The sequence below is a fragment of the Spodoptera frugiperda genome, chromosome 28 (genome assembly GCF_023101765.2).
Source record: "Spodoptera frugiperda isolate SF20-4 chromosome 28, AGI-APGP_CSIRO_Sfru_2.0, whole genome shotgun sequence".
NCBI lineage: Eukaryota > Metazoa > Arthropoda > Insecta > Lepidoptera > Noctuidae > Spodoptera > Spodoptera frugiperda.
In genome coordinates, this window is record NC_064239.1 from 1714225 (window position 1) to 1729432 (window position 15208).

The 15208-nt window shown below is 40.2% G+C and overlaps 1 protein-coding gene across 21 annotated transcripts in view; it reads left to right on the forward strand.

Annotated features, from left to right (window-relative positions):
• The window catches only part of LOC118264903 (CUGBP Elav-like family member 3-B), a 628396-nt gene that overhangs the window by 606605 nt on the left and 6583 nt on the right, over nucleotides 1–15208 (forward strand). For 3 of the 21 annotated variants that reach the window (XM_050705739.1, XM_050705719.1, XM_050705738.1), the window contains 8 exons: nucleotides 1394–1552; nucleotides 2592–2706; nucleotides 2860–3036; nucleotides 3227–3319; nucleotides 4168–4245; nucleotides 4975–5151; nucleotides 5263–5429; nucleotides 5516–6058. In XM_050705739.1, coding sequence (XP_050561696.1) covers nucleotides 1394–1552; nucleotides 2592–2706; nucleotides 2860–3036; nucleotides 3227–3319; nucleotides 4168–4245; nucleotides 4975–5151; nucleotides 5263–5390 — 927 coding nt within the window. In that variant the 3' untranslated portion in view covers nucleotides 5391–5429; nucleotides 5516–6058. Of the gene's footprint in view, nucleotides 1–1393; nucleotides 1553–2591; nucleotides 2707–2859; nucleotides 3037–3226; nucleotides 3320–4167; nucleotides 4246–4974; nucleotides 5152–5262; nucleotides 5430–5515; nucleotides 12046–12341; nucleotides 12457–12609; nucleotides 12787–12963; nucleotides 13057–13904; nucleotides 13983–14710; nucleotides 14888–14998; nucleotides 15166–15208 lie in introns of those variants that run through there. The other 18 variants (XM_050705723.1, XM_050705729.1, XM_035577551.2 and 15 more) reach the window with 18 other exon arrangements.

Sequence of the window (15208 nt, forward strand, 5' to 3'; positions counted from 1 at the left end):
GTAGTAGTAATACACCGTACTCTCACATTGCGAGAATAATGTCGGCGCATTTGTTAGCGTCACCTTCGACGCCCACGTGACACGCGACGCCATGCCGCCGCCATTTGTCGCCTCAACCCGCGCACCGATTTATATCATCCTGTACATGTATACATACTCACGCAACGTAACATTAAACCTGTTTACTATCATACTCACTAATACTGTTACACTAAGCGAATAAACTTTAAAGCACTTTACAACGAAACTTTTTCAAATATTTATTCATAACATAAACATTAATCAACCGTTACCTAAAGCAAATTTCGGAGAGCCTTAATACTACCATTAATCTTTTACGTTAATAATAATTTAATGACTTAACCAACTCCATTAAATTACAAACTTGCTTACTCGTAAACGTCGCGCGCTGTTTAGTTAACTAATTGCTAAAGTATCTTATCTTACTTTTATATAGCAACAATCATTTTAATATATTGCCGCTTTCATAAATACTTACATTTTTATTGAGGATCAAAAACAAAATGGACCGAACGCTTTTAAGCGGAACCGCAACGTTTGCATAAACCGGAAATCGAAAATATCAAACAATGGAATCGTCGAAACAAATACGTACCGTCACGGAATAATTCAATAGTGAAATGTTATGCGCGGCCACGCTCGCGCTCAACTGTGAAATACTTTTAGCAAACACGCGCCGACAATTAACGCGTACTTACCATCGCGCGCCCGCCGCCGGGCCGCCGCCGGGCCGGTGCCGCAGGCCGCGGCCGGCTGCGGAGATAGTGGCCGAGCTCGGAAGGAAGCCAGTTTTCCGCAAGAGAGGCTCCTGCCCGACCAACTTCGCGGAACGTCTCGGCCGATGCATTTTTGGATGTGAGCCCAAATAACTTGTTGCAACTATGGGGAGGAAACCTGTTGCGCGCTCGTGCCGGGCCTACCCGCGCCCACCCATTTTTGCCTGTACTCCGACTGCAAATACATAATGAATGCGAACGCTGAACGTTTCGCTGTCGGTATTGTGCCGACCGTTTTGTTGTACCCTAGTTTGTGGGATTGCCGTTGTTATAGTCCGGGGAGCACTTTACGCGTCTGCTATTGCAGTTTTAATATTCACGAGGGCTTTGTTGCTGCATTTTTAAAGAGGTCAACGTCGTATCTGCGCTCCAGCGGCGGCGGGATTAATTTTCCTCTCTATTAGGGGTAGAATCAAAAGCACAAAGTGCACAACTTTTGCTATTTACTGTTACAAATTGTTCACTCGACGACAGTATAAAAGTACAATCAGAATTGCCTTGACTCCGATGGTAAAAGTACATTAATAGGTAAAAGTATGACGTTTTGTTTACACGACAGAGTCCAAAATGTGAAAAGTTTCGTTACATTGTTACAGGGTGCGTCATCGAGCCTCGTGGTAAAGTTTGCAGATACAGAAAAGGAGCGACAATTGCGGCGCATGCAGCAGATGGCTGGTAATATGAGTCTGCTCAACCCCTTCGTGTTCAATCAGTTCGGAGCCTACAGTACCTACGCACAAGTCATCACGGAACAGGTAAGAACAGAAAACATACCTCCTTTACACATACTCGAGAACAAATTCAATTCGAAGTACTCATAAGTCTTCATCAAACACAACAGAAGTTATCTTTAACCTTTCCTTGTCTGGATAATATTTAAATCTCTTAGTGAGACCAATAAATATTTTTTACTCAAAAATTAGTAAGAATTTTCAAAAATATATATTATCGCCTCAACTACAGTTCGTAAATCAAAACTTTTAATACCTGCATTGTCGGCCTGATGAAAATTGATAAGCGTACAACATGCAATATTGCAACCTCGGTGGTAGCAAACTTTTTGCAACTAACTTCATAAATACCTCACGTTATGTGTCTAGACCCTTTCAGAGATAGCTTTAATATGTTCTAAATGGAAGAAAAACTTTTGCGTTCTCTTCGAAAGTTTTACTATGAAAATCTGTTTTCGAAAACAGACTTTATCTACATACAAACAAGAATAACTGGTATTATATTAGTCTCCTGAATTATTATAGAGACCACTCTTAAATACGTAGGCGTGGATTACGTATAAAATACCGTTACATTATTCACTCAAGCGAATCATCCAGATTTCTGAAACACTTCCCACTTCATTGTAAGATTTATGTGAGATTAAGTTCGACACAATAATATAATGTAATTATGTAGTTCACGATTATGTACTGAATACGACAATAATCGCTCGGCGTAGTACTACATGCTACGCCGTAGACAATACGCTACGAAGCTCCATACATACTACACGGCTCACATTAACTTGATCCTATTTAATCTCAATAGCGTTGTAGCGCTTCAAGAAGACGTATACATTTAGTATTCAGTAATTGATATATAGAGCTACATGTTTCGCACCTATACAAGATCTACAGTATGAAGGGAATTAATTGTGATTCAATGATATGGAAGTAAAATTACAAAAGGTTTCCCAAATTTCATGGTTGCTACGACATCTCGTAGCATTTCGTAGCACCGGCTACGACGGTAAAATTTGTCATTTTTTATGATTATGATGTATGATTTTGAACATTACAGCAACAAGCGGCGTTGATGGTCGCTGCGACGGCACAGGGCTACATCAGTCCGATGACAGCACTGGCCTCGCACGCTCTCAACGGCATGTCGAACACTGTGGTACCACCTTCCTCGGGTAAATATTGTTCTTTACCCTACAAATATACGTCTTTTCCTACTTGATATCATAAAGTCTAATGAAAGACTTTATGATATCATACTATTGTGTGATTCTTCCTACTTCCTTAATCTACGAATATACTAATTGTTACTTATGGTTCAATTTCAGATAACTTCTCTGGGCTAGCGATAGGCACAGGTGGCGGGCAGCCGCTGAATGGAGCTCTGCCATCATTGCCCTCTCCAACGATGCCTGGCTTCAACATGGCCGCTCAGACTGCTAACGGACAGCCCCCACCGCAAGATGCCGTCTACACCAACGGCATACATCAGACCTTCACTGGACGTAAGTATTTTTTACTATGGCAGCCAATATTGGTGCCATTTTTACAGTGGTCCTAATATTGTACCTTGTGGAACTCCTATGTTTGTTCGACTTTCATATGTATTACCTCTAATATATAACTCATTTTCATTTAGAAAACCCCATGTATTAAAACTGTAGCTTTATAACACGTTTATGTTGTATTTTCCAGCTGTTCCAGTAACTGCACAAGGCCTGCCCAACGGTGAGGCAGCAGCGCTGCAACACGCGGCTTACCCGGGCATGCAGCCCTTCCCCGGAGTCGGTGAGTGGCATCGCCCCATACCCTACACACGAACTGCTTTAGTTACCTGCTTCAGACTTGACCAATAGACCATTTCAGACTAAATGTTATTACTTATCCGAAAATGATTTTTTTGATATATTTTACTGGTGAATCAAATTAACTTGTGAAATTGGAATATTCGTTGTAATTTTTGGAACCGGATACCTTTTGGTTCCATTTTAACTATTGGTCAAGTCAAATTTCATGTTAGCCACGTTGCTGCTAAAAGAAATTTGAGTTTTAATCACCATACGTACTTTTAAAGACCAAAGTGCTATCACATTTCTTGAAATCGATTTCTTTTAGCAACAAACAAAGCAAATATATCACAACCTTTGTATAGAATGAGTATTCAGTAATTACTATAAGTCTGTGTATTTTGAATGAATGGTATATATTGTAATTGCCGATGCAAGGGAAACGGGTGTTTTGTATATTGTTTATATATTTATCTACTGATTGATTGATCTGCTACCAAATATTCATTTTACATTAAGACAGTTTAACTTATTTTTAGCAGATCGATCGACTACTAGTACATTGTTGTGTCCACCCATAAAGGATACTGTGCGCTGTTCAAATCACGCTACTCGATATTATGATTAGTACTCAATAGTAGTTTGTGTTCAATGTTATATGTCTATTATTTTATCCACCAAAATTGAAACAAAAATTGTAAGAATTGGCAAAGAAAAAGAAAACGTAATTGTATATCAATGGATATGATTTTAGCTTGATTATTGTTACATAATAATGTTGTTACATGCATGTATATGTACGCAACTATAGGTGTTCATTGTGAAAATGTGCAAATTAATGTTCTACAGCTTATCCAGCGGTATATGGGCAGTTTCCGCAGCCCATCCCGCCACCGATGTCAACGATTGCGCCTGCGCAAAGAGAAGGTAAGTGGAGCTCCAAGGACGACGCCACGGAACTAACCCCGTCCTTCAGCAGACGATTTCATCCACTTCCATTAACCAGCTCTCTATGTTTACGGAGATCATCGAAAATCAATAAACTCAAAATATAATTATATTACTGGAGTTTTATTGATTTTGTTATATGTACTTCTGTTTGTTATTCAGCCATAAATACAATAAGTTCAATAATGAAGCTTGATGCAACAACATTATCTATTTATTCGTCCATTGACATTTTGGCTGGATAGCATTTGGTGTTGTCTTCAGTTTATGTGTTTATGTCATAGTTGATGTTCTTCCAAGTATACAGTGACACACTGATGGCTTACGATCAGCCTCTCCCGCACATTCACTAGTTTCTGCTGTACCGTACCTCACGTCTGTCGCTGTACACTACATGTCATGTGCATCTTTGTGTCTGTCGTATCGCTGTTCTATGGATATGTGTCTTTATAACATGTAACGTATTAACTTTATTTATTCTCTAACTTCAGATTTTTGTTTAATAATTATAACTTGACTTTTATCGTTCACAGTAAGTTCGTCAGTTGCGTCGTCTTAACCTCCATTAATCATTTCTTTCATACTAATGTCTTGAGTTGAACTAAAGAGTATAACATCACCTTAAATTACTTCATTTAGTACAATCCTCCCGTTTAACAAAACCCTTTCGTGATTGTGTTCAGAGGCAGATTTGTGAGTTCTTTAAAGATTTTCTTATGTTCCCAGGCTGCTCCATCTCGGGCCCCGAGGGCTGCAACCTCTTCATCTACCACCTGCCGCAGGAGTTTGGAGACGCCGAATTGATGCAGATGTTTCTGCCCTTTGGCAACGTCATCAGCAGCAAAGTATTCATCGACCGCGCCACCAACCAGAGCAAGTGTTTCGGTTCGTTGTACTTTTACAACTACATTTCTTAATATAAACATAACTTCCTAAATTAATTACAAATCTTCACACTTGACTAAAAGTACTAAATGAACTGGATATTTATTCCAGGCTTCGTATCGTTCGACAACCCGGCGTCGGCGCAGGCGGCGATCCAGGCGATGAACGGCTTTCAGATCGGCATGAAGCGGCTGAAGGTCCAACTTAAGCGACCCAAGGATGCCAATCGGCCTTACTAACCCAAGACGCCGTCCCTGCGCGCTCATCGCGTGCCCATGGTATGTAGACAACCCTGTATAATGCTGATGTGGTACAACAGTGGCCTATGAAAGTTCAGTAAGTAATGAGAGTGACGTTGTTGCAGGTGGCGGCCGGAGCGCACGGCACGCCCGAGGCGCGCCAGTTCGCGTGTTATCAACAATTCTATGGAATTTACTACACATTTATTGTATAGCAAATATCATTACCTACATACTTACCTAAAGAATTATGCAAGCCCACTCGGCGAGTATACTAAATTAGTTAAAAGTAATTTATTAAATCAGCGCGTAGGAATGCTTCATTCTTATCATTATCGATTAATCATTAAATTACTCTATTATATTATTATATATACAATTTATTAACTTTGATTAAATTATTATTATTATTATAAAATGACACGTTATAAAAATTTTGTCATTCGTAATCATACTTCTACTTCTAAGTACTTAACGTTTAACTGAAACTTTTAACATAAATTTATTATACTAGTTATTTGCTTGAACTAAGCCAAACTGAATTTATTAAGTAAGTTGAAAATGTAAGAAAAAAAGTGTATTTTAATGATTGTATATTGCAAGGAAACGCAGCGCCGCGGGCGATAGCGCGCGTGTGCCTGGCAGGCAGCCGATATACGACAGAGCAGGTGGGCCGGCTCGGCCAGGCCGGCCGTCCGGTGCGTTCGGCCGGGCCGGCCTGCCTGTCCCTGTGCGGCCCGTCCGGCCTTCTCTGGCTCGGCCCGGCCCTGTCCGGCACGTCGCCCGCCGCGCGCGCGCAGACACTGTTGTCTCCCCCCGCCGAACTGATCACACTAATATAAGTGCTCGCATAGATCACTATTGGAGTATTTATAATGTCCTATATTTTGTTAAATTTTAATGTGTGTGTGTATGTGTGTAAGCTATGTGGCTGGCTCGTACCACACGACATTCTCTCACGGCGTTACTCGAGATGACAATGTACTGTACCCTGCGATTACCACGACACCACAGTGTGCGGCGAATGTACAGTTATACTATATACCTTGTAACTACGACTATGTATAATATTGAGTAGCACGTTGTAATGACGCGTCTGTCTGTCCATGGTACGGCCAGCAACCTCACAAACCTACATGTTAGTGAACGATGTTGTTGACAAAATTAAATGTTTGTATTAACGCTGTGTACAAATCAAAGTGCACTTCATGATTCAATACTTAGGCCTTCGTTTCAAAAGATCGTGTTATTATGTGTTGTAAATTCCAATATGGGCTGTGATATAAAAAATATAATATCAACATAATGGACTGTACAGGCCGTTCGTCTCTGTATTGCATATGTGTGTACCGCTCCCGAGCCGACCGCTCGCCGCGCCCCTCCTGCCAAACCCGAGATCTTGCCAACTCTCACGTTCCGCTCTCTTCCTACTCTACCCTGTTATTGTTATCTAAACTTAACTTCCCTGCAGTATAATGATTGATACCCTTCCAAGCTAAACGATCATGATAGGGACACTTTCAGAGATTTACTCTAAAGAAAAATCACTATTTATTTTTGTACATACTAAATGGAAATTCCTGAAAATGTCCCTGTGTAACATGACATTAGCTTACAAATGTTATGTTATTTTGTTATCAGAACAAATGTGTCTGACTGTAAAAGATCTGTAGATAGTTAATTAGACAATACCGAGCAGAGAGGGCGCGGGGCGCGCGCGCGGCACACTCGCGAGGTCGCGATGTCAATTCTCTCGGAGCGCGCTTCCCCTAATTTGTTTAAAGCATTCGTGTGTGAGTGTCTATACATTATACATATATAAAAACTATTCGTGTTAAGGTGTTGAATACAATAACTGTGACTTAATGCGTCCCGGGAGTCAACAGTGAGTGGTGCGCGAACTAACAGAATACAAAACTAGTGTAATTTCTACTGAAGAAATAGATTCATAATCAAGAAAAGTACCAATATAAATATATAATAATACGAGATACCTTAGATATATTGTGTGCGCGCGGGCGAGTCGCACAGCGTGGCACGCGCGGCGCGGCCGGCGGGGCCCGCGGCCTGGCCGTGGGGCCGTCACAGGGACCCAGGCCGGGCGGCGGGGGCCCACGCGCAGGGCCCGGCCCGGGCCACAGGACCCACATGCAGTGGCCTGGTTCGGGTCGCCCTCCGCCACGCCGCCCGCTCTAGTCAAATATTACACTCACCACAAGACATAGAATTTTATATTTACACAAATAATTATATTATATTGATATAGTATTCTAGTTTTAGGCGATACTATGATTTACAAGTAAGCAGTGTGTTTAAACGATATTCGAAAAAAAAACATAAAAGTAAATCGTTTTAAGTGTTCTCTAGTTCTTTTCTCTAAAGTCTTATCTCACCGTTGTGCAATACGTTGTTACGCTTTTTATAATTGTTTTAGCCTCGTATTTATTTGATTAAGTATTTATTTGATGGATGTTTCTTACGTTACCGTTGTAGATAATTCGTCGACGTGGTCTCGTTTCGTAAACCGACTGCGAGCCGGCCTCAGTATGGTTAGGCAGTGTGTGTCCACCCTGGCCCTCGTGGCGGGCAGTGACGCCGCGGACGGCCACTGGTCGCCACTGGTCGCGCTCGGGTCGCAAGTGTTGAGTGCAACGCCGACGGCGGCAACGCCGCGCCGCGACCGACTTAGGTTACAGATACACAAATGGATGCCAAACCCGAACACGTATACTTAGTATATCGACTATCGATAATATCACCTCGTGGGTAATGTAGGCGTAATGCGCCCGGGCACCGCCCGGGACGATTAATAATATTGTGTACTTATATCTTTATACTGATTAAAATTAAAATTCCCTAAAAATATATTGCGGAGACGCGAACATTTGTAATAGATTAATGAGTCCTTTCAGAATGTATAAAACAATCGCCATAAAAGTGATTCTAGGATACAGGGTATGCTTTGCAATTATTTAAATGTATCTAAATAATTTCACGTAGGCAGATATTGCCGACTGTCTGCCGTAGAGTCCGACTCGCACACGTGCCCGGCGGCAGCGCGCCGCATCACTCTCGGGTCCACTAGTCTGTCGCTACTTTTTATACTGTCTCGTACTGTAGCGTAACCGCCCTCATCCTCATCTCACGCTGTCCATTCTACTGCTCGACTACTGACGCGCTTCGCTCGCTTCGTTTCCGACAGCCGACAGGCGACATCTTCACCCCAGTTAGTGCCACTGCGTTACTGAAGTATCCTCACTCACTTGTCACGTGTCACTCCGCGGCAGCGCGACGTCACGCGACGCCACTCGCGACACATCAACAACATTCTTAGTATTACGAAATCGAATTTCTAAAAACTATTAACTCCTGACATTTTATAATATATTTATATATATCGTTCGCATACTCCAATACGTGGTAGCGCACGCGTACACGTGAACATAATCGATGCACTCAAGGACGTTTGAATCGTTGGTAAGCGGTATGCGAATCGAAGGCGGGTCGTATTAAGGCGATATAGTTAGTTAGAGGTCGGGCGCGGGCGGCAGGGCGGGCGTGACGTCATTCGCGCGATATACAACGCGCCCGCCGCGCCCCGCTCGATTTTACTTAGTACATAAGGTGAATGCCAATATTTTAATCAGAAAAAAAACAAACCTTAGAATCGGGAATTATTAATCATATTATATCTATTTATATAATAAAAATATGGAGAGAGCGCATAGTGCTTTTATGAATAGTAGGTTCTAGTATTGAAACAAAACGATCTAGTCATATCTCCTTTCTGTTATTTATTTTTTCTATCGCTTAGCATAGTTTAGCTTCAAGCACACGTTCGTACTTACTTTATTATATCGTACTTGTCTTATTTGTGTACTAGCGTGTACCTGTTACTGTTGCGTTCCTCGGCTGTACTGGCTGTACTGGCTGTACTAGCTGTACTCTCTAGTACTAGCATCTACTACTAGACACTCGTTGTTATCTTAACTTCCTAACTTACTGCATTAGATCGACATATTTTCACATAAACCTACTATATTATATGAGATGAGAATATACTACTAATTTAATTTTTGATAAGTTATCCAGAATACTGTTACTGCAGCAGCCCTACCTTTAGATTAGTTAAGGTTAATTGAGATAATTTATCGGTATAGAATGGTAGAGCACGAGTTATGAATGGTATAACCGTTTGGTTAAGTTAGAGGTTTAAAGTTACCTTAGGGCAAGTTATTGGAGTATGATTTAGGTAGAGAAGATTACTCTCATAGTTCAGCTAAAGATTGTAAGCGGCGCGGAGAGTGCGCGCGTGAGGCGTCGCGGGCACTCGGCGCGCCGCAATATCGCGCCGTCCGTAACATCTCAAATAATATATTGTTACCGATATCAGTTCCCTAGTTTGCTTCACCTACCCTACTGGATTCTTACTAGTTATCGACTCTGGACAGACGTCACAGGTTATTTTTAAATTGTAAAGTCGACCGCGGCCACTGGAGCTCCGTCCCGCACACACCGACCGACTTCAAAGTACTTTATAGATATTGACAAGGATTTATCCTAGCGTAGAGATATAATACGAACTGCCAAGTAACAGAACTTATTGTAGATGTAGTGTACGCTTACTGCAGGTAGGTAGGTACGGTGTGTCGGCCGGGGCCCGGCCGCGGGGGCTGCGTGTGTACCTATGTTCCACAGTAATTCGATTTGTACATACATATGACGTCATATCTTTAGGAGCTTACTAGCCTTTTGCCCCGGGACCGCCCGGGCGGGTGACAGGGTGTCGCTGTGTTAATGCTAAGTGGAATTCATAATCATTAACCGTTTTTTAGAATGGTTACACGCCATACTTGATAAAATGTAAGGGTAAAATTATACGGGCGACTGGACTGAAGCCGATACTGAACTGTACATTAGAACAGCCCACTTACAACACGAATTTGAAGATAGCTTGTAACTACATTCTATGCAGATGAAGCTCGTGTTCACATTTTGAAGGTTCTCAGTCGCCTGATAAACCCGAGGTGTATAAAATGGTGAACCAATTAAATACTCGTAAACTATGTCCCTTACATTGTTCTGGATAACTTATATTGGAATAGTTTAAGAGTGAGCGAGGACGGTATGTGTTCAGGCTTGTTCGGGACCTGACACTTGTAATCGATTAAGATTCTGTAAAAGATTGGTCTTTATATATAATCGATCATCGACCACACTCGATGCCACCCACCAATGTATTATAACTGTAAAATAGTATATGAAGAATAAATTATATACCCTTTAAATTAATATAACTATAACATTGTGTAAATAAAAGACCATCTAATACTTATGTATAAACTAAGGTAGTGTTTCAGTCGTTTCAAACAAAATATAATATATGAGAATGCCTTCAGAGTTGGTGTTTATATTTCCCCGAATAATCCTGAATATCTCCGTGTTTCTGTTTGCGTATGTATAGCTTACGAAGGGACACCACACGGTGCCTGTGATATACGCTTGTAATGATCGTCCATACAACCTACCTATGTACTTACGACACTTTATGTTGCTCTCCTACACTCGTAAAGCGTTACCAAATATGTACAATGTTGATGCCATAACTATATCATTTTATTAAACTAACTCGAATTAATTTTATTATTATTAGTGTTAAGACAACTATCGATATCGGTACACGAGTTTTTTAAACGAGTAACATTTTTAAAGTTTGTGAGCTGGGAACAAACCATCTCTCTAACTAGGATTTATTCATCAAATTGTTATACTAAAATAGAGAAAGATTAAGAGTCGAGCGCATGTACCGATATCGATAAGAGTTTCAGGCTACCTATCGATAGATAAGTTAGTTATCGACAACACCGGATGTTCGCGATATTGAACGTTGTACAGAGGCTGCCTCCAAGCAGTTATGTTTCGTCGCTAACACTCAGCCCCAAGTTGTTGTACTAAACAATTTAGTTAAATAAATACACTAGAGAAATTATTGTTTAATGGGATCGTTGACCAGTCTGCCCAGTTGAAGACACACTGAAATAAATACGTTCAATCTTTAAATAAAGTTTTTAAGAGACTTGTTAAAGTCGCCTACTATTTAACTTTTATAGAGTATTCGATTATGGCATTGGAGTTATTGTTTCGTTCCTGAGACTGGGCCGACTGCACCACATGTGTAATACGTACGCGGAGCCTTGTTCCCACACTGACCTCCCGTACCTATTAGCTAGCCATTGAAATGTTTATTCTCATATATTGTTATAGTTCGCCAAAGATTTGTAAAGAATAAATAAATAAAGAGTGTTATTATCACTTTTGAAACGTCGCTAGTTAATCGTTCATTTTTAATTTTTATATTTATGAACTTTTATTATTATTAGTGTAGTATAAACAGACAGATTATTAGCAAATTGTGGGATATGTTCAATGTTCATAGATACGAGTTAATTATGAAACTAATACAATAATGATTCGCCTACTTTGCATGTTTTAATTTAGTTATTGAACTTTTAAACCTATTATCGAGTTATTAATATGTATATTGCTGAAATATTTTAAAAACTAAATTACTATTCAATTATTTATTATTATACACTTATTACGTTTAGTATGCTAGAAATATGATGAAGGATAATAAATAATTTTAATTATATTACGGTGTGTGTTTCATTTATTATGATAATAACGATAATACATATAAGTAATTGTGTTCCTAAAATGTACATATTATCATCAGGTTACAAAACATTTAGAAACTACAACATATGTATATTGTGACAATAAGGTAAAGTATACAAAGATATACATCAAAATAATAATAAATTAACAATAAGTTAGGTAATTCATTGGTCAACAGCCGAAGCAAACGTCATATAGCATTTCGTAGCACCGGCTACGACGGTAAAATTTGTCATTTTTTATGATTATGATGTATGATTTGGAATATTACAGCAACAAGCAGCGTTGATGGTCGCTGCGACGGCACAAGGCTACATCAGTCCGATGACAGCACTGGCCTCGCACGCTCTCAACGGCATGTCGAACACTGTGGTACCACCTTCCTCGGGTAAATATTGTTCTTTACCCTACAAATATACGTCTTTTCTACTTGATATCATAAAGTCTAATGAAAGACTTTATGATATCATACTATTGTTGTGATTCTTCCAACTTCCTTAATCTACGAATATACTAATTCATACTTATGGTTCAATTTCAGATAACTTCTCTGGGCTAGCGATAGGCACGGGTGGCGGGCAGCCACTGAATGGAGCTCTGCCATCATTGCCCTCTCCAACGATGCCTGGCTTCAACATGGCCGCTCAGACTGCTAACGGACAGCCCCCACCGCAAGATGCCGTCTACACCAACGGCATACATCAGACCTTCACTGGACGTAAGTATTTTTGACTATAGCAGCCAATTTACAGCGGGCCTAATATTGAACCTTGTGGAACTCCCATGTTTGTTCGACTTTCATTTGTATTGCCCCTGATATAGAATTGATTTTCATTTACAAAGACCCATGTATTAAAGTCATAGCTTGATTACACGCTTATGTTGTATTTTCCAGCTGTTCCAGTAACTGCACAAGGCCTGCCCAATGGTGAGGCAGCAGCACTGCAACACGCGGCCTACCCGGGCATGCAGCCCTTCCCCGGAGTCGGTGAGTGGGACCGCCCCATACCCTACACACGAACTGCTTTAGTTACCTGCTTCAGACTTGACCAATAGACCATTTCAGACTAAATGTTATTAATTACTTACTAAAATTTATCACGATAATGATTTCTGGATATATTTTGCTGGTGAATCAAAGTAACTTGTGAAATTGGATTATCCGTAGTAGTTTTTAGAACCGATACCATTTGGTTAACTATTGGTCAAGTTAAACTTAATGTTAGCCACGTTGCTGCTAAAAGAAATTTGAGTTTTAAGCATCATACTTAAAGACGAAAGTGCTATCACATTTCTTGAAATCGATTTCTTTTAGCAACAAACAAAGCAAATATTTCACAACCTTTGTATAGAATGAGTATTCAGTAATTACTATAAGTCTGTGTATTTTGAATGAATGGTATATATTGTAATTGCCGATGCAAGGGAAACGGGTGTTTTGTATATTGTTTATATATTTATCTACTGATTGATTGATCTGCTACCAAATATTATTTTACATTAAAACAAACTTACAAGCCTTTTAGCAGATCGATCGACTACTAGTACATTGTTGTGTCCACCCATAAAGGATACTGTGCGCTGTTCAAATCACGCTACTCAATATTATGATTAGTACTCAATAGTAGTTTGTGTTCAATGTTATATGTCTATTATTTTATCCACCAAAATTGAAACAAAAAATGTAAGAATTGGCAAAGAAAAAGAAAACCTAATTGTATATCAATGGATATGATTTTAGCTTGATTATTGTTCTATAATAATGTTGTTACATGCATGTATATGTACGCAACTATAGGTGTTCATTGTGAAAATGTGCAAATTAATGTTCTACAGCTTATCCAGCGGTATATGGGCAGTTTCCGCAGCCCATCCCGCCACCGATGTCAACGATTGCGCCTGCGCAAAGAGAAGGTAAGTGGAGCTCCAAGGACGACGCCACGGAACTAACCCCGTCCTTCAGCAGACGATTTCATCCACTTCCATTAACCAGCTCTCTATGTTTACGGAGATCATCGAAAATCAATAAACTCAAAATATTTAATATTACTGGAGTTTTATTGATTTTGTTATATGTACTTCTGTTTGTTATTCAGCCATAAATACAATAAGTTCAATAATAAAGGATGATGCAACAACATCATCTATTTATTTGTCCATGGACATTTTGGCTGGATAGCATTTGGTGTTGTCTTCAGTTTATGTGTTTATGTCATAGTTGATGTTCTTCCAAGTATACAGTGACACACTGATGGCTTACGATCAGCCTCTCCCGCACATTCACTAGTTTCTGCTGTACCGTACCTCACGTCTGTCGCTGTACACTACATGTCATGTGCATCTTTGTGTCTGTCGTATCGCTGTTCTATGGATATGTGTCTTTATAACATGTAACGTATTAACTTTATTTATTCTCTAACTTCAGATTTTTGTTTAATAATTATAACTTGACTTTTATCGTTCACAGTAAGTTCGTCAGTTGCGTCGTCTTAACCTCCATTAATCATTTCTTTCATACTAATGTCTTGAGTTGAACTAAAGAGTATAACATCACCTTAAATTACTTCATTTAGTACAATCCTCCCGTTTAACAAAACCCTTTCGTGATTGTGTTCAGAGGCAGATTTGTGAGTTCTTTAAAGATTTTCTTATGTTCCCAGGCTGCTCCATCTCGGGCCCCGAGGGCTGCAACCTCTTCATCTACCACCTGCCGCAGGAGTTTGGGGACGCCGAATTGATGCAGATGTTTCTGCCCTTTGGCAACGTCATCAGCAGCAAAGTATTCATCGACCGCGCCACCAACCAGAGCAAGTGTTTCGGTTCGTTGTACTTTTACAACTACATTTCTTAATATAAACATAACTTCCTAAATTAATTACAAATCTTCGCACTGGACTTAAAGTACTAAATGAACTGGATATTTATTCCAGGCTTCGTATCGTTCGACAACCCGGCGTCGGCGCAGGCGGCGATCCAGGCGATGAACGGCTTTCAGATCGGCATGAAGCGGCTGAAGGTCCAACTTAAGCGACCCAAGGATGCCAATCGGCCTTACTAACCCAAGACGCCGTCCCTGCGCGCTCATCGCGTGCCCATGGTACGTAGACAACCCTATATACATGCTGACATGGTACAACAGT